Raw genomic sequence first — 25,243 nt, 5'->3', positions numbered from 1 at the left:
TGTTTATCATTTTATTTTGATTTTATTTTGGAAGATTTGGTTGATCATAATTGAAGTAGTGATGCATATTTAATTTCATAAAAATGTAAAAATCATCAATTAAGATGTCAAGTTGATCATAATTGAAATAGTGATGCATATATGTATTTCATTTTATAAAATTGTACAAATCATCAATTTAGATGTCAAGTTCAGATTATATTTTTATTTACTAAGATGACAAGTATGTACAATGTATATAACCCAAATATATACAAATGTGATGAGCAATGATGTTATTTTTTTAAATGTTATTCTGGAAGATGTGATTATCATAATTGAGTAGTTTATGAATATTTCATTTTATAAAATTGTAAAAGCATCAGTTTCGATGTTATTTACTCAATTTAGACTTTAAATTACTCAGACAACAGACGGTTGAGCTATGTTTTAAAACATGGTTCTGATAAATCATTCGCATGATTTACAGATGACAAACACCCGTTCCCAATAATTGAATAAAAAGTATAATACGAAACTAATTTTATCTTCAATTTTGTTCACTGGAATGTTTTCATTTTTGCATCCTTTGATTCTTTGTTTTTTAATTTTAAGCACAAAAGAAACTAAGCACAAAACTACTATGCTTACCAAATTCAGGTTACAAGTTACATACCACGTCACATTTACAATTTATGACTAATATCCTGCTCATTTTGCTTTAGCAGGTATTATTAAGCAATATTTTATCTCAAAGCTGCTCTACGAAATTTGGCCCAAGTCATTTTGGTTGATGTTTCCAATCATGTTTATCTATCAACAATAGCTGCATAATTGACCTTAATTTGTGCAAAACATGCCTAACTAGCATGCTGCTGCAAATATTTTTATTAAAAAGGTCATAAGAATTGTTTTCTTGTTGGTGTAGAATCAAATGAAAAAAATCTTAAATACCACCAATCCCACCACAATCATATTGTAACATGCACTAGAGATGTATTTAGAATGGCATATGATAAAAAGTAAAGAGCTCATGTCTAAAGTCAGTAGAGAAACAAATTGCCACTTCAGAATCATTCTGAATTCCTTTTCAAAATACCAATAAATAAAAAAAGCTTTCTTTACAGACTTTAAGAAATGTGCCGTACTACCTTGTCTGTATGCCATGTAAAACTTTGTAATGGATAAATAATTAATCAGCTTTATTATATACCTCTTACTATCCTTTTTATTCTAAAAAAAAATTGGCTTCATTTAAAATAAAGCCCACAAATCAGGCCATGCTCATGATTTGACGTGTGAATTCCAATGATAATACACAGGCATGTAATGTTATGTACATGTTTATATCTTCAACAGGGGCTCCAAGGTCAAATTCAGTTTTGTGATGGACTCATTTTCCAATAGATCGAGTCTTACCTCATTTTAGATATATATTGCATACCCATGTGTAAATTGGCGCACCCAACACGCGCAGCCAGCGAGTCTTATTTGGCTTCAACTATGTCTTTATCAGCCGTTTAAACACCCCAATGTAACGTAAACTGACCGGGGTACTTATTAATATAAACAAACTTTGACTTGAAATAATGATCCAGACAGTACGGCAAATAACCTTGAAGTGTATACCGTTACTTTCACTTTATAAATACTAGTAAAAAATAAACCATACCGAGTTGTGGCAAGAGTCAGAGAAATACTAGTCATATGGATTGTAGAACTTTTGGAAGCATCCCAAACTACTTACAAGTTCTTGATATTAAAAATATGATACAAATTTGTTTAATGTACAAAAATATTAATTTGGACAGATTAATATTGTCATGAAAAGGTCGAGTACAACTTACAGTCTTGACATGATTTGCTTTTTAGATTGAAGGCTGCTTTTAGAAGATTGTTATATCTGAATCTCACTGATTGCTCTTAAGCAATCTTCTTGATTGGCTTTTTAGTTTGATGGCTGAGTTAGACTTGACCCAATGATGTTCAAATCATTCAAGAAGATTCTTTCTCCATTGTTCCTTGTTGGGTTCTTGCTGCTCTCAAGCTTTTTTCCTGATTTGCATTTTAGTTTGATTGCCAATAAGCAATGTGGTTCATTAAGGCAGCTTGGCAGCAGCCATTGTGGATGAAATGCCAAAGAAATGCCATCGTTCCTTGGGCAAACCAAAGATATGCTGTTTGGACAACATCCCAAAGTGGTCAGGTTGTGATACAACCAAACTCAAAGCAGCAGCACTGGAAAGACGGGCTGTGATGGGAGCGGTACCCGTGATTTAAGGGGGTACAATTTGAGGAGACTCAACGGGCAAAAGCGTATGTTTTGTTGATGGACGAGTTGGGCTTGACTCAAAGTTGTTCAAACAATTCAAGAAGTTTCTTTCTCCTGTTTAGTCTTTGCTCCTTGTTGGCTCACTGTTGCCCTTGAGTTATCATCTTGACTTGGTTTTTCTGTTGGTGAGTTTGGTTTAACTGGCTCAATAGATTGCTCAACCTGTGCATTGGTTTCAGGTGAAGCAGCAACAGCCTTAGGCTTATCTTGTGGTTCGGCAGCAGTCTTATCTGACTGATCCTCTTCAATTGTCTGCGTCTTGTCTCCATCACTCTCTGTCTGAACTAACTCTTTCTCATTAGTTTTTGTAAATTCAATACCAGCATCTTCAGTTTCATTGGAAGTGTCCTTGTTCTCTATCATCTTTTCTTGAGTAGCATCTTTCTCGTTATCAATTCCTTGAGATGTTTTATCAGATGCAGCTTCAGATTTGGCAGTTTCAGGGTCCACTACATCTTTCTGAGATGCACCTGACGTAGCTCTTGTTGCTGATGTGGGTTTTTCTTCAGTCTTCTCTTCCCTTCCCTTCGTTTCAGCTGATTTGACTGAAGACTTTCCTGGTGAGTTTAAGGATGTTCTTGAAGACACTGGTAAAGGTCTCTTAGCCTTAAAGAGACTTTGTCTTGAAGTATTTGATCTCTGGCCTGAAGATGGTGGAGACTGTAACAACAAGCAATAAAAGCAGGTCGTCAGATAATGTTACACAAAGGAATTTGCTACACAATTGTTTATTATCAAAATCATCACAATTTATCAGAAATTACTTCCATGGTGTTACTGCAGATGTTACAAGACTGTATTCTTGTAAAAACGCAGAGTTTCATATCTCAAAGGTTTTATGCAGGATTTGTTGGGATAAAAAACATCAGTGTTTAGCGTTAGTCTGAAAGCTTGACTGATTTTTAAGTTGGAACTATTTCGGTGAAATATCTCCCTCTGTAACGAGGTCATATTTGAGAATAAAAGTATCTTAAAACCTTTTAAAAAAATACCAACAATAAGGAAAACTGTGCATGATTTTTCACTGTTTTCTCATAGCTCACACTACAAAGTGTCCCTGCGCAAGGTACTTAACTATAATTGCTTCTCTCCACCCAGGGGTAAATGGGTACCTGTGAGGGCACAGATGGTTCTTGTGATTGATTTAGCCGAGTAGCGCACATTAAGTGACCAGAGCTAATAATGTGAAGCGCTTTGGGACGCCCTCCGGGTGTGAAAAGCGCTATATAAAAACGGATTATTATTATTATTATTATTATTATTTAATTCAGCCCCATTTTTTACAGGTTGCAACCAGTTGGTCATTTCATGTGCATAATTGATCACATTAAACATGAACACTGTCTGACTATTTTGTCAGCTCTACCAATCCTGTTTAATATACCTTCAGACCCAGTACATCTTGTATTAGGTATTTGCACATCTTGTATTTGTATTTTCAAAAGCACAAAGGACATGTTTTATCACTATGTGTATTGTGCTATATAAAAATGGTTTAATATTATTATTTATTTATTTATTATTCATTAAACTAAAACACTGAGTGGAACCAAATATGTATAGTGTTCACCCAGAACCTGAGAACCTTACCTGTTTAGCTCTAGGGTCCACCACAGTCACAGTCTTCTTAGGTTTGACGACCCTCCTAGGAGGTACAAGGATTGACTCTTTTGCAGCTTGTGTCTTGATACTTTGCATCAGAGGGTTGCTTGGTTTCAGTATGGCTGCTTTGTTAGGTGAGGGACGTCGTAGGGGTTTCGCTTTAGGAGGAGCCACCTTAGGGAGGGTTGGCACCTTAGTGGCGCTGAAAGCACCTCGTGCCTGAAGAGAAATCATTGCAAAGAAAATAAATAATTATTAATTAAATGGAAATTCAATTGAAATTAAGTCGATTCATGTGTTTGTAACATAACTCAAAGCTGATTTACAAGATGTTTTATTTCACATGTAGAAGTTTATATTTTGTAAAAAAATTAAAAAATGTTAAAATCATAAACAAGACCATAATATACTCTTATGTCCTGGAACTGAATTTTGTTGCTGTGTTTAAAGCCAGACCCTGGATCAGTTTGAAAGAAGTTGGACACTGGTCCAAATTTCATGCATATTTCTTCATAAACTGTTTTTTTTCTGAGATCAGAGAATTTGTTTTGAGTTCATCCATAATTTATTTATTCATTTACTTGAATGTGATGGAATGATTTTCTTTTTGGAAAATTGGACTTATACTCATAATACTTCCCAAGAACCCCCATGTAGAGAAGACAAGGAAGGTTTTAGTTGTGGGATGAAAACCCGAGAGACTTTTACATAACAAGAGAAAACCGATGTGATCAGGCAGGGATTGGAAACCCAATCAACACACAGTACCCCGGCGTGATTTGAACCAGGGTCCTGGAGGTGGAAGGTGAGGAAAGATACCACTATGCCAACCTGACCACACCAATGTCTCCTGAAGATGAGCAGAGTATACTGTTCAAAATGTCGAGACCACACCTACTCTTTTCAGAGCCAACACTCCAAAAGAGATTTTATAAATGGTTGAATGTGCAAGTTTACTATTTACTATAGCTTTAACTATTCCCAAAGAGGGTGTGTTGAATAAAAAAAAGCTTACCTTCTGATCTTCTTCTTGATCTTGTTGATTCTTGAGAGCTCCATGTACAAGAACCATACTGACCAGAGCTTTCTTACAAGGCTCCTTACATAGAGTCTCTATAGCATCCATCAATGTCTCACCATAACGCTGTCTGTAAGCCTTCCTTATCTGTGGCATATCAATCTAATGTACACACAGAAAAATTAAAAACAAATTAATTTCACAATGATGAGGAAAGATTACTAGTCCCTTTTAGCATATAAAAAAGTTATTAAATATGCCTGGTCATCTTTCTTTACATGAATTTCAAAGCAGCTTAAGGTTCATGGACTAACTTGACTGTTTACACAAACTATTTATTATTTTAAAGTAACACATTTCAATCTGTAAGATTAATAATACAAATAATAATCTTGGCATATATATATAGCAATCTTACCTAATAGTATCACAACTTTACAGGTACTCTACACTTATTCTAACACATAGGTGTGGGGTCTTTAAATAAACTTAAACTCTGACCCAAAACAATTTTGGGTTTAACAGTGAATAATTGACTAGAACAGGATTTGAACCTGTGATCTTGGGATTATTGTGCAGATGCTCTACCAAATGAGCTGTCTATACCTAATGTTGACACTCTCCCTAGTTTGTCAATATCTTTGTTTCGGGGCGCTAGTCAGAAGCCAATCAACCCGTGACTGCCGTATGGCCAGGTATCACACCAAGGTTTACATTACAACCTTGGAATCGGCAGCAGATGGATCACCTTGAGGGGATGCAACTTAGAGTACTGGCGCATTGATCCAGAGGTTACAGATTCAAATCCAGCTATAGTCAATTTCCCAAAACTATTTAAATTTACCCTGTGTATTACAAATCATATAAACCTTAAATATATTAGGTAAAAATGCATCAAACAGATTTATCAATACAAAATAAGATTCATAATGATAATAATTTTTAAAATGTAGGAAAATCAGTATAAATTAAGTAGAACCTCACCTCAGATCTTGTGACAAGAAGGCGGATTAAGCTGGAGCTGTTCTTCCTGACTAGACTAATTCGAAGTCTCTCTGCCATGTACATAGCACAGTTATACAGACACTTAACTGAAAGATCAAATCAGCCATTGTTGACATTCTTATTAGATCTAAATCACTTCATAACTTGTGTTTTTTTTATTTGTGCAATTACCACAAATAATCACAAAAGACCATCATATTAAATTACAATACAGAATAAATACATTGTGCAAAAGGGTTGTGTACTTTTGCAAATGCACAATTGGCTTTGAATTACAAGGTATTATATCATATTGTTATGTTTGTGCATAGGCCTAAAATATGTTGAGAAAGATACATGTACATCTGTGGTGCAATAGTATTATACCTTATTGTGCAGTCAGTGCAGTGATCCAAAAAATACAGTCAATTAATATATGGCATAACAGTTGTACAATGGTCAATTATAGTGACACAATATGAACTGAATCCATTCAATTATCACATGGTTTAAAAGTTGTACAAGGGTAAATTATGGCAAAGATGACAATAGATGCACATAGAGAAAACCAACGTTCTTATTCATGGGGAAAACAAACCAAAGTGACTTTCCATGTGGGCGTCTTCCCACACCCTGCTGCTGACAACAACAGAGCTTGGGTCCAGCTTAACTAGACCGCTTGGCCACAACATGCAACAAATCTAAACACAGTTAATATAAACACCCAGTTTCCTTGTAAGGGTCTACAGGAACTATAAGAACTTACCCAATGCTTGCATTGCATCTCGATAGTCTCCTGCTAGCGTCGAGCGAAACTCATCCTGGACTCTGCTCTCAGTCAGCTAATAATCAAAACCAAATAACATCATTAGTTTTTTTCCTCTTGAGTGAAGTTATACAACTCCATTCATTTCAATAGAGTCATCAACAATCCGTATTAATACGTCTCTCTTATTTATGCATGAGGTACGTTACAATCCTAACCCAAAACGATGCTATGGGCGCAGCCACTGCAGGTGGTGGCGGGCGTGCGCCTTTAGCCTCATTTTGGGAAAGAATTATGATGTCATGCATGAATATTAAGAGAGGCGTATAATAACCCACTGGACTGTTGCATAAGACCAATCATGGGAGGTTTGCAGAGACGCCATTTGAGTAAAGATCTCAATGAGCTGTGCTGGTTCCAAGAAGAACCAGGGGTTAAAAAGAAAGAGTTATTTGCCACTGATTCTTCAGGGTTCACCAAGGCTCATACACTGGGCATAAGAAATGCGTACACAAGTATTGCTAAATCACAGGTTCACCAAGGCCCGTACACTGTGCACAAGCTAATGGGGGTAGTCAATTACTGACCTGCTCATAATGTTCCAGCACTTCTCTAATTTGAGCAAAGCTTGCTATTCTGAACAACTCAGCCATCTTGCCCGAGTCTGCTTTCCATCTCTCATTATCAGGTTCTCCCATCAAGATCTCTGCATCATGCTCAGCTCTATCAGCATCCACTGCTGTGCTCTCCATACGGGTACCCTACAAATAACAACAATCAATCGTTCAAAATCTTAATTATGTTAACTGCGATGACTAAAACAAGGAAGCTCTAAGCATCGACTGATGTACTCCGACTCTCCATGTGGGTACCCTAAATATAACTATAGTAAATCTTTCAAATAAATACACAGAAAGGAAAACTTGAACTTCCATGTTTATTGACTATGATTAAAACAGGAAAATAACAATTACAGCAATACTCTCCAGTTGGATATGCTATAAACAACTAGTCAGTCATAGACATTTTAAACTTCCCGGCTCACCGATTCTGATAAAATCAGGAAACCTTTACAGGAGGTATATTGCAAATACAGCCACCAGGACACACTTTTTTTTTTTAAAGACTCTGGTTCAATTGCTGAAGTTAAGGGGACTTGTCACAAAGAGGCAACTTTTTACAGGCAATTTTGAGGCTACCACTTGTAGTGCATGCTACAGAACCACTCTGGTAGCACATGAGTAACGTGTCACGATCCCCAAGAATAATATGTGAATATCTAAATGTGAATGGATTCTCTTCTTGGAGATTGCCTGGAACTAGTTTCCTGTGAATTGCTTCATGTGAAATTACTTTATAATACATGCGTCAATCGGGATGCACTGTGGTTATACCTTGTTCCTTTCTGAAATTATTACCGACTTTCAATCCAAGTGATATTACAATATGAACACAACCATTCTCTCATCAATCAAAGTGTTTTGCTCCGATAGTCAAAGCTGAACCTACCTTAGCTAGAGCAAGGAAGAGATGTCTGAGTTGACCCTTGGTTTCACTCTTAATGTCATCCATTAAGTTAGTGGAATACTCCTTATTATACGTCTTCTTGATTGAACTGAGTGCCTGGTGATAGAAACAGAGAGAATCATCAATGATGTAAGCTGGCCATGAAAGACTCAATGTACATTTCATTTTAATTTCAATGATTAATTATGGTTGTGAAGCACAGGACTCACAGAAAAGTAAACTTAATCACTGTACTCGCCAAGAACCCAATGAAGAGAAGACAATGGAAGAGGGTTCAGGGTTAGTTGTGGGAGGAAAACCCCGAGAATTATTGCAGGGAAAACCCACACAGTCAGGTAGGGACTGAAAACCCAATCCACAAAGTGCCCTCAGCAGAATTTAAACCTTATTTGTACTTGGGTTCCAGAGATGGAAGGTGAGGAAATATACCAGAACGCCAACCTGACTGCCTAAAATAAATCAGCTTTTGAATTCTAAGTTGAGGCAATCCGTCTAAGCCAGGGGATTAAAGGGAATGCTCTGAAGGATCCCACTAAAATAAAATCAGCTTTTGAATTCTAAATTAAGGTTATCTGCTAAGCCAGTGGATTAGAGAAACCGCACTGAAGGATCCCCTAAAATTAAGTCAGCTCTTGAATTCTAAACTAAGATAATCTGTCTAAGCCAGGGGATTAAAGGGACTATTCTAAAGGATCCCACTAAAATGAAATCAGCTTTTGAATTCTAAACTAAGATAATCTGCTAAGCCAGGGGATTAAAGGGACTTCACTGAATGGCTGGTGGAGTGCTGTAGGGACTGGATCAAAACCAGCGACTTATAGGCAATGTTAGTCATTCTATGAACACACAAGTATGCCTTCTGTGTAAATATTGCATGCAGGAGTTTTATCAAATTCCTTGCATAATCGGTCGGTGAATTACTTGGCTGCGTAGACAAATTTGAACACTTAATGCAACTCAAAGCCAAAACCCAAGTTGCCGGTAAAGATGGCATCTAGCTGGAACTATCTATTGTTTTTATTTCTGACTTACTGAGTTATTTCGTGTACACAGGAGTTCAATCATTGTATCTGTGAGAGGTAGGCCACCCTGTGAAGAGAAATAGATAATAGAAATAAATTTGAATCAATAGTGTGGGTCACACAGAGGACAAACAATAAGTTTTAAATATGTAATTAATTATTTGGGGTTGTAAAAGAAAAATCAACGAGAGCGGGACTTGAACCAACAATCCACACATCATTTTGAAGGTAATTTATAATGTGTTTTTTTACACAAAGACAGCAGTTATTGAGGCATACCTTGAGTGCTTGATGACATGCTGTAGCATCAATCATTTCTCGTTTTGCAAGAAGAGTTGTGATAAATTCATTCCATTCATCATCCATTATTTCGATTAATTCCACTTCAAGATCCTGAAAACAAATCAACAAAAACAGTTTTGAATAAAGTAGCTGTTGCAAACTGTTTACCAACCGCAAGGACCTGGTTCATGGCCTGACGTTTCGACCAAGAAAGGCTCTGCTAGGGTTGAAAAGCCATTCACTTTTTCTTGCAAATACAGTTTTATAAAAATCACTGCCATACACGTAAGTTCCCTGCAAACAATTAGCAAGCACAAAAAGGTCAATCATTTTTAGTCAGTAGACATAATGAAATATTCAGGAAACTTCACCAAAGAAAATGTTGCCGTTATGATGGTGACCAATCACACTATCACGATTTTGTGAATGTGTCATATAAACTTTGTTTAATCTTCAAACAACACTTTCTTTGGGGTTTAATCTTTTAAAACAATCAAAAGGAACTCCACAAAACTTTCTTTATATCTTTTCAGCATTAAAGTGATTAGTTTTCTAAAATCAGACTAATATTATTAATTACTTTGAAGAGTTCTGTTTATGAAAACAAACCGATGGGAGACTTAGAGAACTGAGGGGATTTTAGTCTGAGTATCTTACCAGCTCATACTGCTTCTCAAATGTAGTCATTGTTTGCTGTCTCTGACTGTAGGTCCGTCTTGCAAGTGTCTTTGTAAGCACTGGATCGGCTCTTGCTGCATTCAGAAGAAAAAATTAAAAATGGCTGTGGTTATTTTTAAAGACAAAGAGCTTTTGTTGTAGTAACATTGACAAATAATAATCTCAAAATTCACCTAGTTAGAATCCCTTGAGATTTTGTTAAATTGACATTTGAAATAAAACATTGATCCCCTGGCTGCCACTTCCCAGGTTGTATAATCAACTTAGATGTGACCCTTGGCTATATTTGGCAGTTACAGGTAGATTGGCTTCTAACAACTGGCCTCCCTGAACAAACATATTTACAAATAGGTAGACCACCAACAGCTTAAGACACCTCCAGCACGTTATTGTTGAAGTTGCAGGTTCAAATCCTGCTCCCAGAAATTTTTCTCAGTTTAACCCAAACTAATAACATTTTATCCAGTCTGTTTCCCTTGTGGTTTTTTACTTGAAATAACAATCAATTTTGACAACAAGTGAAAGAAAACTAACCTACACAAATTGTGCTCCTAGCTCACAGAAATGTAACAAAAACACTCTGATGAATTATATCACTAAACAAAGTCAAATCCTAAAAATAAAATTCATTTTGGAATTAAACAATGTCTAATTTCACATCAAGTACTTACACATTTCTTTAGTTGTTTTGAAGAGTTTAGCTGCATCTTCCTTGTCATTGTAAGGTGCGGGTTTACTCGCTAGTTCTTTCTGTTATTGCAAAATCAATCAAGTGGAAACACAATTTATTATCTTATTAATCGACGCAGCATGCAAGACAAGAACCATAACATATAATTTTCCTTTTACACTCGATTTTGTATTGACATTTATGAAGCACTGTGTTTAGCTTTTTCATAGTTCTCTTGAAAAAATCAATGAGGCACAACTTCATAAAGCCTGTAAACACACAAACTTGCTAAGCACAGAATAATATTGCTTAGCAGGAACAGGTTACCAGCCAAAATTACATTAAGTTTGCATTGATGTGGGCGGTGCCCCACCAAGTTTTGGCTAACAAAAGAAATTTGTCAAGCAGTACTTTCTGCTCCACAGCTTTATGAAATTTGGCCCATGATATTGATTTGCCTGTCATCTTTTAATAAAATCTTACCTTTCTTTTTTCTTCTTCCTTTTTCCTTGGTTGTCCAAGAAGAGGAAGTCGCGGCTGGGGCTTGACCCTTCGGAATGGTCCTGGTGCCTTCTTAGATTGCTGCTGCATCAAGAAGCAAAATAATTAAACTATAAAACATGTCTTGACCTTCAAGTCTTGTATAAAAAGAAAAATACACAGTCGACTCTTTCCTTATAACAAGATCGCTGGGACCTGCCAATTTAACTCTTTAGAGGACAGCGACAAAAAGAAGCTTGAAGTAAAGTGAGTGTCAGGACTTCAGAATGTTCTCTTTGTAAGCACAACCTCTTTATAACAGTGCTTGAGGGCTGACGATACAGAGTTGAATCACTACGATCAGACCAGAAACACCGAACAACTTCTCTTTATGATTTATTAGTGCACCGGGTTCTCTTACGTGCATTACACAAAACACAAGAACTACAGCTTTACGTCCCATCCACAGGACGCAGCAATAATAGACAAGTGTCAAGAACAGGACTTGAACCCCCACTCTGCTGAACAGAAACACCAGAGCTTGAGTCCGGTGCCCTTCTAGAGAAGGCACTCACCGTTGTCTTGGTTGTTGTCTTGGGCTTGCTTGTACTCCCTGTAGTGGTACTAAGTTCATCAGCTTGCTCCTCAGTCTCGCTTCGTCCACCATCAAACTGAGACACAGACTACAAAATAAAGATCGTACTTTAATTTATTGACTCTTCATGGATGTAATGTACAATGTGTGTATAGCGCTTCAGTAGAGTCAATAGATATATACAAAAATTATATAATTGTTCACTTCACAACTGTAAGTTGAAGCCAATCTTTCACCAATTTACAAAGAGTAGTCGGCGATTTGGGTTGGATTTGCACCTTTCTTCAGAGGGCAAGGCCATTTTTTTTTCTCGCAAAGGGCACTTTCATTGGAAAATCCTAAAGTCTATAGGAAACTGTTGAAGGGGCACCAAGGCCAAGACCAGGGGCAACAGTTGGCCTTGGTGTATTCCCAGGTCTGTACTCCAAAGCCCAAAGTCCCATTAACTGAACTCACTCCATTAGCCGTCGCAACCTCTCTATCTCTGTTATAGAAATGTGGCTCATCATCTTCAAAGCCTCTGGTATCCACTTCAAAACCTTTAGTTTCTTGAGCTTTCAATGAGAGATAGTATCCATGAAGAAGATATTCATCCTCCTACAAACAATAAAATCAAAGGATATTAAATAAGATGCATTCAAATCTTGCAAGGAATTTTGCCAAATGTTGAGTATTGAGTATTATCATTGAGTATGGCGCACTCACCAAGAGATAAAAAGGAGATTACTCATTGATTAGATATTTAATCAAATACCTTCAAATCTTGCAAGGAATTTTGCCAAATGTTTCAGAAAAGCTACTGAAGAAAATTAAAGAAAAAACACCAGGCCTTGAACTTTGTTTTTCCTCTGATTAGGGGAACTTGTAATATGAGGAAAACTTCAATTATTGAAGCTTTGCAAATGGCACCACATCAAAAGCACAGGGCACAATAGCAATTGCTGTGGGTGCCGTGGGTTATTTTGAGGCCTGAAACACTATGCAAATCATTGAACATTGTGCCCTCCACTAGAAATAACCAAACATTGCTCTTTAGCCATCCTTTGCTCCTAGGGTACTACGTAGCTGTGCATTTCCTTTGTGTTGTCATTGCTTTGCCTCTAACATTGGAGCTGTGATGACGTCAATGCCAAACATTCCAAACAGTTAACTATTGATTGGACTATTGATCCTTGTCAAGGAGATATTGACCAATTATAGGTGCTGATATATAATAGATGGCTATGGTTCAAAGATGTCAATTACTTCTTGGAAATCTGGACAGTCCAGGAAAAACAGATGAGTTGCCCTGGGTGAATTTCACAAAGAGTTAAGACTGGTCCTGTTTTGAGTTAATCGTCCTAACATAAGACTAACCTTAAGCTTTGAATATCTCCTCAGACTAGTCCTCAGTTAGAACTAGTCCTTACTTATTGTGAAATCGACCCCCGGAAAACCAAAAGTTTGAGCAGTCAATGGCTTAAAGGCAGTGGACACTATTGGTAATTGTCATCAAGGACTATCCTTCACAGTTGGTATATCTCAACTAATGCATAAAATAACTAACCTGTGAAAATTTGAGCTCAATCGGTCATCAAAGTTGTGAGATAATAATGAAAGAAGAAAACACCCTTGTCACACGAAGTTGTGTGTGTTTAGATGGTTGATTTCGAGACCTCAAGTTCTAAATCTGAGGTCTCAAAATCAAATTCGTGGAAAATTACTTCTTTCTCGAAAACTATGGCACTTCAGATGGAGCCGTTTCTCACAATGTTTTATACCATCTACCTCTCCCCATTACTCGTCACCAAGAAAGGTTTTATGCTAGTAAATATTTTTAGTAATCACCAATAGTGTCCACTGCCTTTAAGAAACTGTGCTAGGTTACTCGTTATAGCCAAGAAACAAGCGTGACAACAAATACATGTAACAGTTCTAACAAATAAAGGTAGATATCAATAAGTGTAATTGTCTGTCTTTATCTTACCCATTGATCCAGATTATATTCTGCGGTAACTTTAGTCAGTTTCTTTGTCAATTTACTATTTTCGGTTGCAATCCTCTCCTGTTCTCGCTGCATGTGAGGTTTGTTCAAACTAGAAATAAAAAAAGGGAAATTTTATATTTAGTTTAAGCCGTTTGAGGTGTAAATCACCACTTTTATGAGATCATAAACGCGTCAAGAATATTGTTTGGTTTAACCCTTCAATGTGTGTGTGATAACCACTGTATGTCTCAATTTGTTCCAGGGTCCTTTGTAAAAAACTACAGGCATACTCAAGACTAAGAGGGATAAATTTGAACCTAAGACCTACGTCATTCTAGAGCAGATGTCTTACCTCTAGACCGACAAGCTTGCCCAGTGACAAGAGGTTAATTCAAACAATGTACATGGGAAATCATTTAAATAGATGTAACACTGCATTGGGGATGGAAATGGGAAGCATTAAACATGTACAAGAAAAATATGCAACAATAGCATGATAAACCCATTAATTACCCACCAATTAATTAGCGCTAAATACTGAGTAATTTGATGACTGCACTACACAGTCCACCCAAATGAATTAAAGAAGAGAACAGATGTTGGCATTTAGTCCATTGCAATGTTGAGAGCCCGCTGGCAAAATGTCAAGTACCACCAGCTGTCAAAACAATTCACACTGGTCTGGATTTCATTCGGAAATATAAGAGGACTGCACTATTTCATTTGAAGGTTGTTTACCTATCTTGACTCCTGGGGCCAATTTCACAGAGCTGTTTTAAAAAAGCAGAAAATACTGTTTGACAAATTTCTTTGCTAAGCAAAAATTGAGTGGGGCACCGGTCACAACAATGTAAACCTAATTTGGGCTGGTAACCTAGTTCTGTTTAAGCAATGCTTTTCCGTGCTCAGCAAGTTTTTGTGCGTAATAGGCTTTGAAATTGAGCCCTGGGCGCAATTTCATAGAGCTGCTAAGCACAAAAAGGCAGCTACACTTACACTGTAAGCACAACAAAATTAATCTTACCAGAATAAGGTTACCAGCCAAACTACCATCCCACATGTACAATGACGGTGTCATGCTCATTTCTGCTAAGCAGAAACATGTCAAGTAATGTTTTCTGAAATTGGGCTCTGGTTGACAACAAGATTCTAAACCAACCTTTTAGGGAGGTCATCATATTCCTCATTCCAGTTGTCTAGTTGTCCAGCTGACCTGATGACTGTGGTCAGTTTAGCTAGAAGAATCCGATTCTCCTGGTCAATCGCTTCTTGTCTCTCTTCTTCAAGCTGAATGAAAATAAGATAGCTTATAAGAATTGAGACTTCTAGAATAGTTGATGGAAGAAGGTACTTTTATTGAATACTCAAGAAGCAGGCCTGATACTTCACAAAGGCAACAAAGGTAATTGCCTCCATGCTCCCTGGGTCATTGCCTTGGTGCCTTCGAAATGCTGCAGTAGAAATTTACAATTTACTCATATAGGGTGCCTATATAAGATAAGATTGAAGATTGTTGGGCAAGCAGCATTCATTGATCAAATCAATATGTTTTTGTCCCTTTTTAAACTATTGCACACTAAGTAAATGCACGTGTTTACAATGCCAAAATATAGTTGATGCCAGGGAACAATCTTGCACACTGTTTACATACGCTTATAGATTTATGACAAAGGTCTACTTGGATGTTATAAAACGATTGTTGAATGAAAAGATTATATCATTCATCAAAGGATAATCATTCATTATTTGTAAACTAATCAGTAACTAATAACAAATAAATAGTGTGGCGGTAGTTATGGTCTGTTCAGATCCTCTTAAAAGGTATAGTTACATGAAATTCATGCCTCCATTTGAACAATTTAAGAACAATAACATTGACATAAAATTAGTTGTGTCGCTTTAGATAAGAGTCTAGGTTAGCTTAGTGTCACCATGGAGGTCACTGGGCAATATTGGGGGGGGGGGCTAGTCACACAAACAAGTCAACTCTAGCTCGGTACAATTTTACGATGAATAAATTTAAAAGCAAAAACATCAATCCTCCATGGTAACAACCAAAGTGCATCCATAAAATTGTTATAAACAATCAATTGTGAATCTCTGTTGGCACAAATGAATGTATTTGTTATTTTTTAGGCTTATTTACAATTATGCCCGAACTCATAGACCTTATCTGAATGTTTTTTGTAATGTTATTTATTATAAGACATAACCAACCTGTATTTTCTTGAGGTTCAACTGCATATGCAGGTAAGATTTAGGTTTCCTGGTATTCAGACCAGTAGTCATTGCTTTCCTCTGGAAGTAGACAAGAAAAATAAGGACATTTAAATACAGGAAGAAATAGTCTGAGCAATCTGTAAAGTACATTAAAAAATCAAACAATAACAATTAAAATCCTGGAAGTGATTTTGAATTTCTAGCAATTAATCAAAAATCACTTGTCCAGAATGTTTTCCAAATGACATTCAAGTATGGCCAATTCAGTTGGCAATATATTTGGAGTGTTTTATTTTCCCTCAGTTTGTCTAGATCTAGCGGCATGTGTAACCAGAAGCCATTGGTAAACAACCTATGACCCGTACACAATAGGGTTACCTAGACAACCATCAGTTACTACTTCATGGCCTGAAGAACGTGCCCTACTTGTGTACACACTACTCATAATATTCCTTTATTTTGGCACGTATCACATTTGCCAAAGAATGTCGTTTTGATTTTAGTTGACCGATTGTAAAAAAATTACACCTTGACATAAAAAGGCAAGTTTTGTTTATATATTTAACCCAGTATTTATTAAATTCGGAAGGAAGTGTGACCAAAGTACACAATATCATTTCCCTTCCAATCAAGTCATACTTGAGTTTGTCTGGGTACAGTAGCTCAAGCTCATAGCTGTATGTAATGAATCCAGAGAAATTAGCACACTGTTATTACAAATTGGTATTTATCCAGGGGCCAGCCAGGCCTAATTTCATGGCTATGCTTACTGTCAGAAAAGAATCTAGGCTTACGAAACAATAGAATTCTGTGCTTTTGTCAAGCATATAAATTTTGGTAGTGTCAGTCTTAAATTCCATAGAAAATAGGCCAAAATGAAACCCGCCATCTGAATAATCTCAACTAGCGGAGGAGCAGAGGATGGTGATCTGTGAAAGATGTTGCTCCTAGCCATGGCTGTGACGAAAGAGAGACATTCTTCTAGAACTGTGCATCTTCTGACAATAAATGTAAATGCGCCAGAACAAAAAGGGGGTCTCCTATTGGTCCGTAGTCAGAACAAAAAAACCTTGCATGACCAATTGCACATCCTGTACACTTTGACTATACGCCAACTAGTCTTGCATATTGGCGCAAGCCTAGCACATTACAAAGAAATAATTACCCTACAATGCATATTTGACGAAGAACGTGGTAAATTGAAATCTCCTACAAACGGCCCCCTTTTGAAAGGAGAGATACTAAATCATAACTTTAAATGCAAAAGAACTTGAGTCAGCTCTTACTCCAACCAACTGGTACTCAACCCTCATGAGCATCTCACACTCGTTGGTCTTTGGAGTACGAATTGACCAACATGAGCACAAGTTGACTGGAGTACGGGTTGGGTGCGCGCAGTACCAGTTAACCCGCTTCCTTGCACAAAACAAGAAGAGTTAAACACAACATCATATCATAGCATTCTTTCACTCATTCATCATTCATCCATGGTTTATAATAAAATATAAAAAAAATCGCAATATCAGCCAAATTGAAAGTAAATTTATAATATTCAATAAAAGTATTTTAAAAACAATTTATCAAAAGAAAACACTGTACTGACACTGCTCCGTAAATTGTCAAAATCAACATCAAATCAGAGCTCTTTGAAAAGTTCAAATTAGGCCTACCTTTTCCAAATGTTGTTTGTAAGCTCTTTCGTTCCATTTCTTCTGCAAGAGGTTGTTAGCCGGAGGAAAGGCACCAGTTTGTCGAGGCATCTTCAACATGCTTGTTTAAATCCTAGGAAGTCACCAACAAAACATTTTTAGTTTTAGCTGTGGTCTAGGAACTCGTTTCAGTCTTCATTCACTGTGTGTGTGTGTGTGACTAGCCAGGGATTTTAGTAAGGCCAAACTTTGTGACTGATGGTCCCGCTGACTTCGTCCAGTAAAACAGCTGTCAAATAAACATCCTACTGAACTTTCTGAAAGTTGTTCAATCCTCTTGAATGAGGTGTGATAGCAACTCACACAAAAAGACTAAATTATTAAGTAAAAATCAATCTCGTTGTCTCGCTACCCAAAACACGGTTTTGACGCATTGTGTGCAACAGCAAACACTTTATAGAGAGTTGATTGATTGAACGAAACTATGGCGCGCCAAACAGTACAAAAATGCAGACGTGGGGTTAATTTTTCATAGCCTGCAAAATATGCGAAACATTTGTTTCGTGGTTTAGTCAAAGCCAGCTGTTAAGTAACAGATTTATAGAGTAACTTCATTAAATTTAATTTGTTTAAATATATAATATATAACCTATTTTTGTCGCCATCAAATTATCGCTCTTCGAAACAAAATAATTTTTGCCCGGTCTGCAGACTATAGATTATCAGCTCTATGGTTACCCTGTAAAAGGGCATAAATAAATAAACTATGGTGATGAAAGAGGGCGTCCTCCCCAGCGTTTGCGTGGTGATGAATATTCAAATAGGTCATCATCGTGAATAAATTACAGCGTTAACCTTGCATTGAGTTTATGTGCGCAGAGGTATGCAGCGGAATAGGTGGTTGTTTTTAACTATATTTCTGATAAAACACAATATCAACAGCTATGGTTTAGTAAAATTTAGATTTATATGAGCATTAAATTATCATTTTATTAAAGTAATGAAGTAATACAACTAAAAATAAATTTTATTATTTTTATGGAATTTTTACCACCATGAGTTTAAGTGTACAGTAGTTTGATCGCTATCAAAATTCAACCTGTTAAGGTTACTCTGGTTTCACCGCATTCGCATAAATCTTTCGCCTTTTACTAAAGATTTCCGTGCAGAGGAACAACTTAATGAGTCTATAGACTAATTTTTTGCTGCCCGATCGAAAGATTGGGCTAATAAACAAATCCCAAAGATAGAAACAGCAAGTCCATACCATAACAGATAACCGTGTGTCCCCACCAACATTGCGATTGAATATTATCAAGCAGAAATGAATGCATATCCATTTCAGTAGGGTTATTCTACTATAATTATTCTATAATAATGATTTCAAGCTTAAAGGCAGTGGACACTTGGTAATTACTCAAAATAATTATCATCATAAAACCTTTCTTGATTATGAGTAATGGGAAGAGGTTGATTGTATAAAACATTGTGAGAAACAGCTCCCTCTGAAGTGACGTAGTTTTCGAGAAATCAGTAATTTTCTACGAATTTGATTTCGAGACCTCAAGTTTAGAACTTGAGGTCTCGAAGAGGTCTCGAAATCAAGCATCAGAAACACACAAATCCATGAGACGGAGGGAGTTTTTTCTTTCATTATTATCTCGCAACTTCGACGATTGATTGAGCTCAAATTTTCACAGGTTTGTTATTTTATGCATATGTTGAGATACACCAACTGTGAAGACTAGTCTTTGACAATTACCAATAGTGTCCACTGTCTTTAATCAGTTTCATCAATTTGGGAAAATAAGCCACTTCCTTGTTATATTAGACAGACAGACAGACAGACAGACTGACAAATGTAGCTATCAAACGAAACTAAGTGTTTTTAAATTTATTCATGTTTATCAATTTTTTTTTTAAATTTACATGTTGATATATTAATATAGTAGACTATACTACACATATTTTGATTTTATGAAATACAAAACATCAATGATTCATAATTTATACAATTCAATCCGATTCTGTCATTAAAGGCACTGGACACTATTGGTAATTAGTATTACTATATAAAAATAATTGTTAGCATAAAAACCTACTTTGCAACGATCAATAAAGAGCTGTTGATAATATAACTCATTGTGAGAAATGGCTCCCTCTGAAGTAGCGTACTTTTTGAAATGGAGGTATATTCTCACTCATATAATAAAAGACTTCAGCTGAGGCCTTTTATGATGCATGTGAAAGCACACAAAGTAGTGCAAAGGGTGTATTTCTTACATTATTCTCTTACAAATTTGATGACAAATTGAGCCAAAATATTCACAGGTTTGACAATTACCAAAGCGTGTCCAGTGCCTTAAACAAGGATTGTCAAATACTTATCTGGAATAAAACAACAGGTGAAAAATTAATGGGAAAACCTGTAACTCTGCACCAACCCTCTTTATAAATGTGATTGAACACTTACCCCAGATTCTTACACTGTGTCTGTCAACAAAGGAAGTGCATGAGCTCTTGAACTTTCACAAAAATTAAGTTCCATCACAATGAATTAGACAAAAAGCTGAGAGAAAAGAGAGAAACATTGCACAAGTTACCCGTTTTCTGCTCCAATTCTTTTAGGCAACCAAATTGTTACCTTCATACATCGGCTAAGGTTTATTCAGTTGAATGAACTAAACAATTTTCAGTGGTACAGGCCAGATTTGTTTAATTCATTTGAAGACAGCAATCACTTGAATAGCAATCCTCAAAGAAGGAATTTTTCAAGTAGGCTGCACAGAAAGTACTACTTTTGAGGGCCCTCCCACCTCCCTCCCCAAAAGTAGCACTTGTCAACACTTTTCTTTCATAAATGAAGTACAAATATTTAAATACCAACATTTTACACCATTAAAGTCAAATATGTTCTACAACCCACTAACCCATCATACTTTTTTACGACTGTGAGAGTGTTGAAAACTTTGGACATGGTCTTATAATGACAAATAAGTTGAATGCCTTAATTTAAAAAATATCTGAAAATATCAATTTCAAAAGAGTGGTCGTGTTTGTGGCCGAAAATACTGCTGATACTCACAATCTGTTTCTCAAAACGCTATATCCAACCCAAAGCTGCTGTATGCTTCTATAGAACCAATAGTTCTGACTGGCACTCAACTTTGGGAGTAATTACCAAATGCATACCTTCCCTTTAAGACATCTTCACTTAGGGACCCTCCAAAGTGTTCAAGTAGGTTGCACAGAGAGTACTACTTTTGAGGGCCCTCCCACCTCCCTCCCCAAAAGTAGCACTTTCAACAATTTTCATTTAAAAATGAAGTACAAATATTTAAATACCAACATTTTACATATCAAACATAGATTCCAATCCTTCATACTCTTTGTTGCATGACTGTTACATGACTGTAAAATTGATTGAAACTTAAAATGACAAATTATAAATGCCTTAGTTTTGGGGACCTGTATTTGCAATTTATACTTTGCTTTTTAGGGTGTTCAATTATTTTAATCCTAAATAAATATTTGTATACAATAAAACTAACTTCTCTAAATTTCGTTTTAAAAGGTGGTCACGTTTTTAAACTTCACTTGTTCGGAAGGGACACTTTAAAGTTTGCACAAAATTATGCAGTATTGTAATGTAACTTTCCATCTTGAATTGAACAGCTCTTAACAACTACAACTTCTTTTTGATTTTTTTTAAGTGATGGAATAAACTTTCATCCTTGGGGAAGAAAAGCAAGCCATCTAGTTTTTCAAATATACACCATGTAACCCATATTGAAAAGAGTAAACACTTTGATTAATAGAAAACCTTGTAATTTGATTGGAGGATTTTTGGTCACGCGGTTTTCATTATTTACACCATTTCATGCTATACATTAAGTTTGCATTTTGTTCTATTCAGTGTGCATTTTTGTTTCCAATGGCGAAAATATATTCATTTTTTGAGACACGGAACGTTCCATTCAACTTGGCCATGATGAATGGAAAATTCCATATATCAACTCATGAAAGTATTACCACCACTGCACAGGCTTATAAACACTCATTATTTGTATATTATACAACATCCTGGTAAACCTTTAATTTGAGATTAAAATAAAAAGAATTTTACAAATTGAACTTGAAGACTGTTCTGGCATCCAATGAGAGGGTATTTTGTACTGGTGTGTACAAAATAATGTTTTCCAACATGCAATAGTTTAAATTGGGTGCAATTAACTTGCATAATTGATAAATGAATATCACATGACTAAATATCCTCCAATCACATGACAAGGTTGATTGTTATTAATAGTTTTAAGTCTGACTCCCTGGGGATGATCTCGAGCAAGGGTCCGGCAATTGGTCACTCCCAGGATGTACAGTCTTCCTGCGAAAAACAAAACAAAAACATGGTAAGTTATAAAACAAAAAAATAATTGTCCATATTGTTTAAATAGCTCTGCTTCTTATCTTTCTTGAATTTTTGTTTATTCCACTTAATGATTGCAATGTATCTGGAAACAAATAGACAATGTTCTGAGTTTCTTAATTGTTTAGAAAACAATCATAGTTTTGATGGTAGCAAAGGCAAAGTACATCATAACTTCTTAACCACTTTTTGGACAGGCTGCACCAGGGAAATTACACAACCAAGAGTTTGGTTTTGTTTTGTCTGGTGAAGGTGGCAGGCAATACTAGCCACTTTTCCATTGTTTGAGTGTCTGGGTCAAACCTCAAATATTTTTTTTGTTTCACTCAATAAAACACATTTCTTCAAAATTATATAATATATAGTTTTCCTATTTTTTCATGAATAACCTCAATAAAAGATAACTGTGTTTTTCTGATAGATAAAACAAGGAAGGTTGTAGTAGTACTCAAAGGACCACGTTGCCTTGGATCGGACGAGTTGGTCTATAAAAAGCATTTTAAACCGTTTGTTATAAAAAGTAGAATATAATGATCCACACAAGTATCACCCAAAATTGCACGGTTTTCCTTTTATGTCGCGATCCAACACTGTCGGCCATTTATGGGAGTCAACAAACTGACTCCCATTAATGGCCGACCGTGCTAGTCGACGAGGTAAAATAATAACCATGCAATTTTGAGGCATATTTGTGTATCCATATGCGTTTTATAACAAACGGTTACAGAAGGCTTTTCAAAGACCATCATGACCAATGTCCTTTAAAGACTATAACTATTAACATAAAAACTACTGATGCTTTGGTAGCAACAACAAATGAAGTGGTTGTTGCTATGAAAGCTTTAAAAAAAATGCAATTTTTATAAATTAGTCTTAAAGTGCTACTTTACAACCTTCATAGTTATAAATGAACTTGTAACTCTGAAGTCTTTCTTTTTGCAAAGAGTGTTAAACATCTGTTTGAAGTCAGTCTCTTTTATATACCTCTTACTCTGTTGACTGATTCTCTGCCAAAGATCTTGATAATGTAGTTATCACACCAGCATCTCATCTGAAGAAACACCCGATCTGAAGAATTTTCACAGCTGAAGACAAGTGCCTTTACTGTAACGAACATAGTACAAATTTTTGTTATAAAAGATTCTACTGTGCATTTGCATTGGCCAACGTTTTCAGAGAAACAGTATATGCAAATTTGGGAAGCAGCAGACAGGGGATCATTTTCCTTGTGGTTTATTACTTGAAGTTTGATAAAATACAAATCTTCACTTACAAACTTGCTGCTAATGGAACTCAAAAAGGAAGCTGTCCCTATCCTTCTCCAGGCCACCTAAGATGGTTCCAGGGCAGGGGGGCAGTTCCTGTGGCTCTTCCTTGGGCTCTTCATTGGGGGTCTTCTTGGGGGGCTCTTCCTTGGGGCTCTTCCTGGGGGGCTCTTCCTTGTGCCTCTTCCTGGGGGCTCTTCCTGGGGGCTCTTCCTGGGGGGCTCTTCCTTGGGGCTCTTCCTGGGGGGCTCTTCCTTGTGCCTCTTCCTGGGGGGCTCTTCCTGGGGGCTCTTCCTGGGGGCTCTTCCTGGGGGGGGGGGGGGGGGGCTCTTCCTGGGGGCTCTTCCTGGGGGCTCTTCCTGGGGGGGCTCTTCCTGGGGGCTCTTCCTGTGGCACATGGGGGTGTAAGTTCGACCAAAAAACTTAAACAAAAATGATAACATTTAATTATTCTCTGAGTTCTATGGATAGGTATTTTTATAAACACTAGAAGTTATTCACAGTTTTGGAACAAATTGCCTTTTTTAGTTCAACCCGTTAACTTTCTTCAATCCTATGCAGTTAGTTACTCAAACACCTACACTTTTTCTTGATTGAAACATGAACTGTGCAGCTCAGGTTTGTGAATCAAATGAACATTGTTTCTTTGACAGATGACGTTTATAGTAACAAGTTGCATTTTTACAGGACAGCAACATGGAAAAACTGTTTCATAGCATGTATTCCATTTAGAAAAAAAAAATGCTGTTCAGAGGTCCGAATATGCAGGGTGATGCAACAAAATTTAAGAGTTTTCATGCACTTTAAGTTATGTCAAATTGACACAAACCTGGGGTGCATTTTTGCAGTCATAACCAATAATTGTTTTGGTCTTTGGCCAGTGATTAACCAATGGCCAATTCAACCAGAACAGTCAATGATTTTGATCGCTAAAATGCACCCTGTTTGTCTACCATCTCGCTGCTGATGAAGCTCATGCCATCCTCAGCATTCAAGATGTTTCCCAACTCCACTCATTCATCAAAGAGACTGTCCTCCGAGGGAGCTCTTCAGTGAAAAGACAATGCAATCTTTGAGTCTAACCATCATAGGGAGCAATATCTGTAGGAGAAAAAGAAAAATACTCGCCTTCCCAAGACAACTATTAGTAATTGCAAGGACAGAAGTACCAAATGAAATAATAAATCGATTGAAAACATACACAACTGAATGCACCGCCACACCTCCAATCATGACACTTTTCTTGCTTGCCCCTTTTCCAAATGAAAATGTCTGGTAATACACTGCTGTTTCATATAAAGACTTGTAAGCATATCAATACTCTTTTCATAATCAATTTGAAGGTTATTGAACATCTCTTCATCTAGGAATGCTTTGCATATTATTTTATCACACGGCTAAAAAGTTGCATTTCACTGTATTGAGTTATGATCACAAAACAAAGGCAACATGGCCATATTCCAAAAAGGGTATATAGTCTACATTGGTTCAAATAGTTTTAAAAATAGTCACAATGACATGGCAGTAGAAGTTTCCTGAAAACAGATGACAAAAATGCATACAATCACTACACACATTCACTGTCCACTTTACGATCACCAACACACACAATCACCAGTTCTATACTCAATTCCAATGCCAAAAGTTTTCAGTTACAACTACTGCCATGTAAAGCAAGTATCATTGGATAAAATCAATCCATACTGAAGATTATTGCTGCAAACTTGAAAAATATTGTTTATTATAAATCCATGTACAAGATAATAAGTTGAACATTGTACG

The 25,243-nt window shown here is 36.5% G+C and overlaps 1 protein-coding gene, 1 long non-coding RNA gene and 1 other non-coding gene across 4 annotated transcripts; 1 reads left to right on the top strand and 2 right to left on the bottom strand.

Moving 5' to 3' along the window:
* Nucleotides 1–155: 155 nt before the first annotated feature.
* On the bottom strand, nucleotides 156–18,215 carry LOC139941508 (uncharacterized). 2 transcript variants are annotated; one of them, XM_071938046.1, is made up of 18 exons: nucleotides 17,792–18,215; nucleotides 16,119–16,199; nucleotides 15,061–15,188; nucleotides 13,902–14,010; nucleotides 12,392–12,532; nucleotides 11,916–12,023; nucleotides 11,344–11,445; nucleotides 10,862–10,940; nucleotides 10,170–10,264; nucleotides 9,510–9,623; nucleotides 9,241–9,297; nucleotides 8,191–8,304; nucleotides 7,269–7,442; nucleotides 6,682–6,757; nucleotides 5,916–6,022; nucleotides 4,929–5,093; nucleotides 3,902–4,132; nucleotides 156–2,971 (listed from the first exon to the last, which is right to left on the bottom strand). In XM_071938046.1, exons 1-18 carry the CDS (start codon nucleotides 17,888–17,890, stop codon nucleotides 2,348–2,350), a joined length of 2,604 nt encoding a protein of 867 aa, XP_071794147.1. In that variant the 5' UTR covers nucleotides 17,891–18,215; the 3' UTR covers nucleotides 156–2,347. The 2 variants fall into 2 exon arrangements, with proteins under 2 accessions (XP_071794147.1, XP_071794155.1); XM_071938054.1 differs by having other exon boundaries at nucleotides 11,344–11,442.
* Nucleotides 18,216–18,878: 663 nt separating this feature from the next.
* Nucleotides 18,879–18,998, top strand: LOC139948816 (U5 spliceosomal RNA). The gene has a single exon (XR_011787483.1). It is a non-coding gene; the product is annotated as a U5 spliceosomal RNA (small nuclear RNA).
* An 820-nt stretch (nucleotides 18,999–19,818) lies between these two features.
* LOC139940019 (uncharacterized) lies at nucleotides 19,819–23,599 on the bottom strand. The gene is made up of 3 exons (XR_011786378.1): nucleotides 23,470–23,599; nucleotides 23,181–23,300; nucleotides 19,819–22,154 (listed from the first exon to the last, which is right to left on the bottom strand). It is a non-coding gene; the product is annotated as an uncharacterized lncRNA (long non-coding RNA).
* Between the last annotated feature and the right edge of the window lie 1,644 nt (nucleotides 23,600–25,243).

Source organism: Asterias amurensis, chromosome 1 (genome assembly GCF_032118995.1).
Source record: "Asterias amurensis chromosome 1, ASM3211899v1".
In the NCBI taxonomy this organism is placed as follows: Eukaryota; Metazoa; Echinodermata; class Asteroidea; order Forcipulatida; family Asteriidae; genus Asterias; species Asterias amurensis.
The sequence above is the reverse complement of the archived record's forward strand: the minus strand, read 5'-3'. Positions and strand labels throughout refer to the sequence as shown.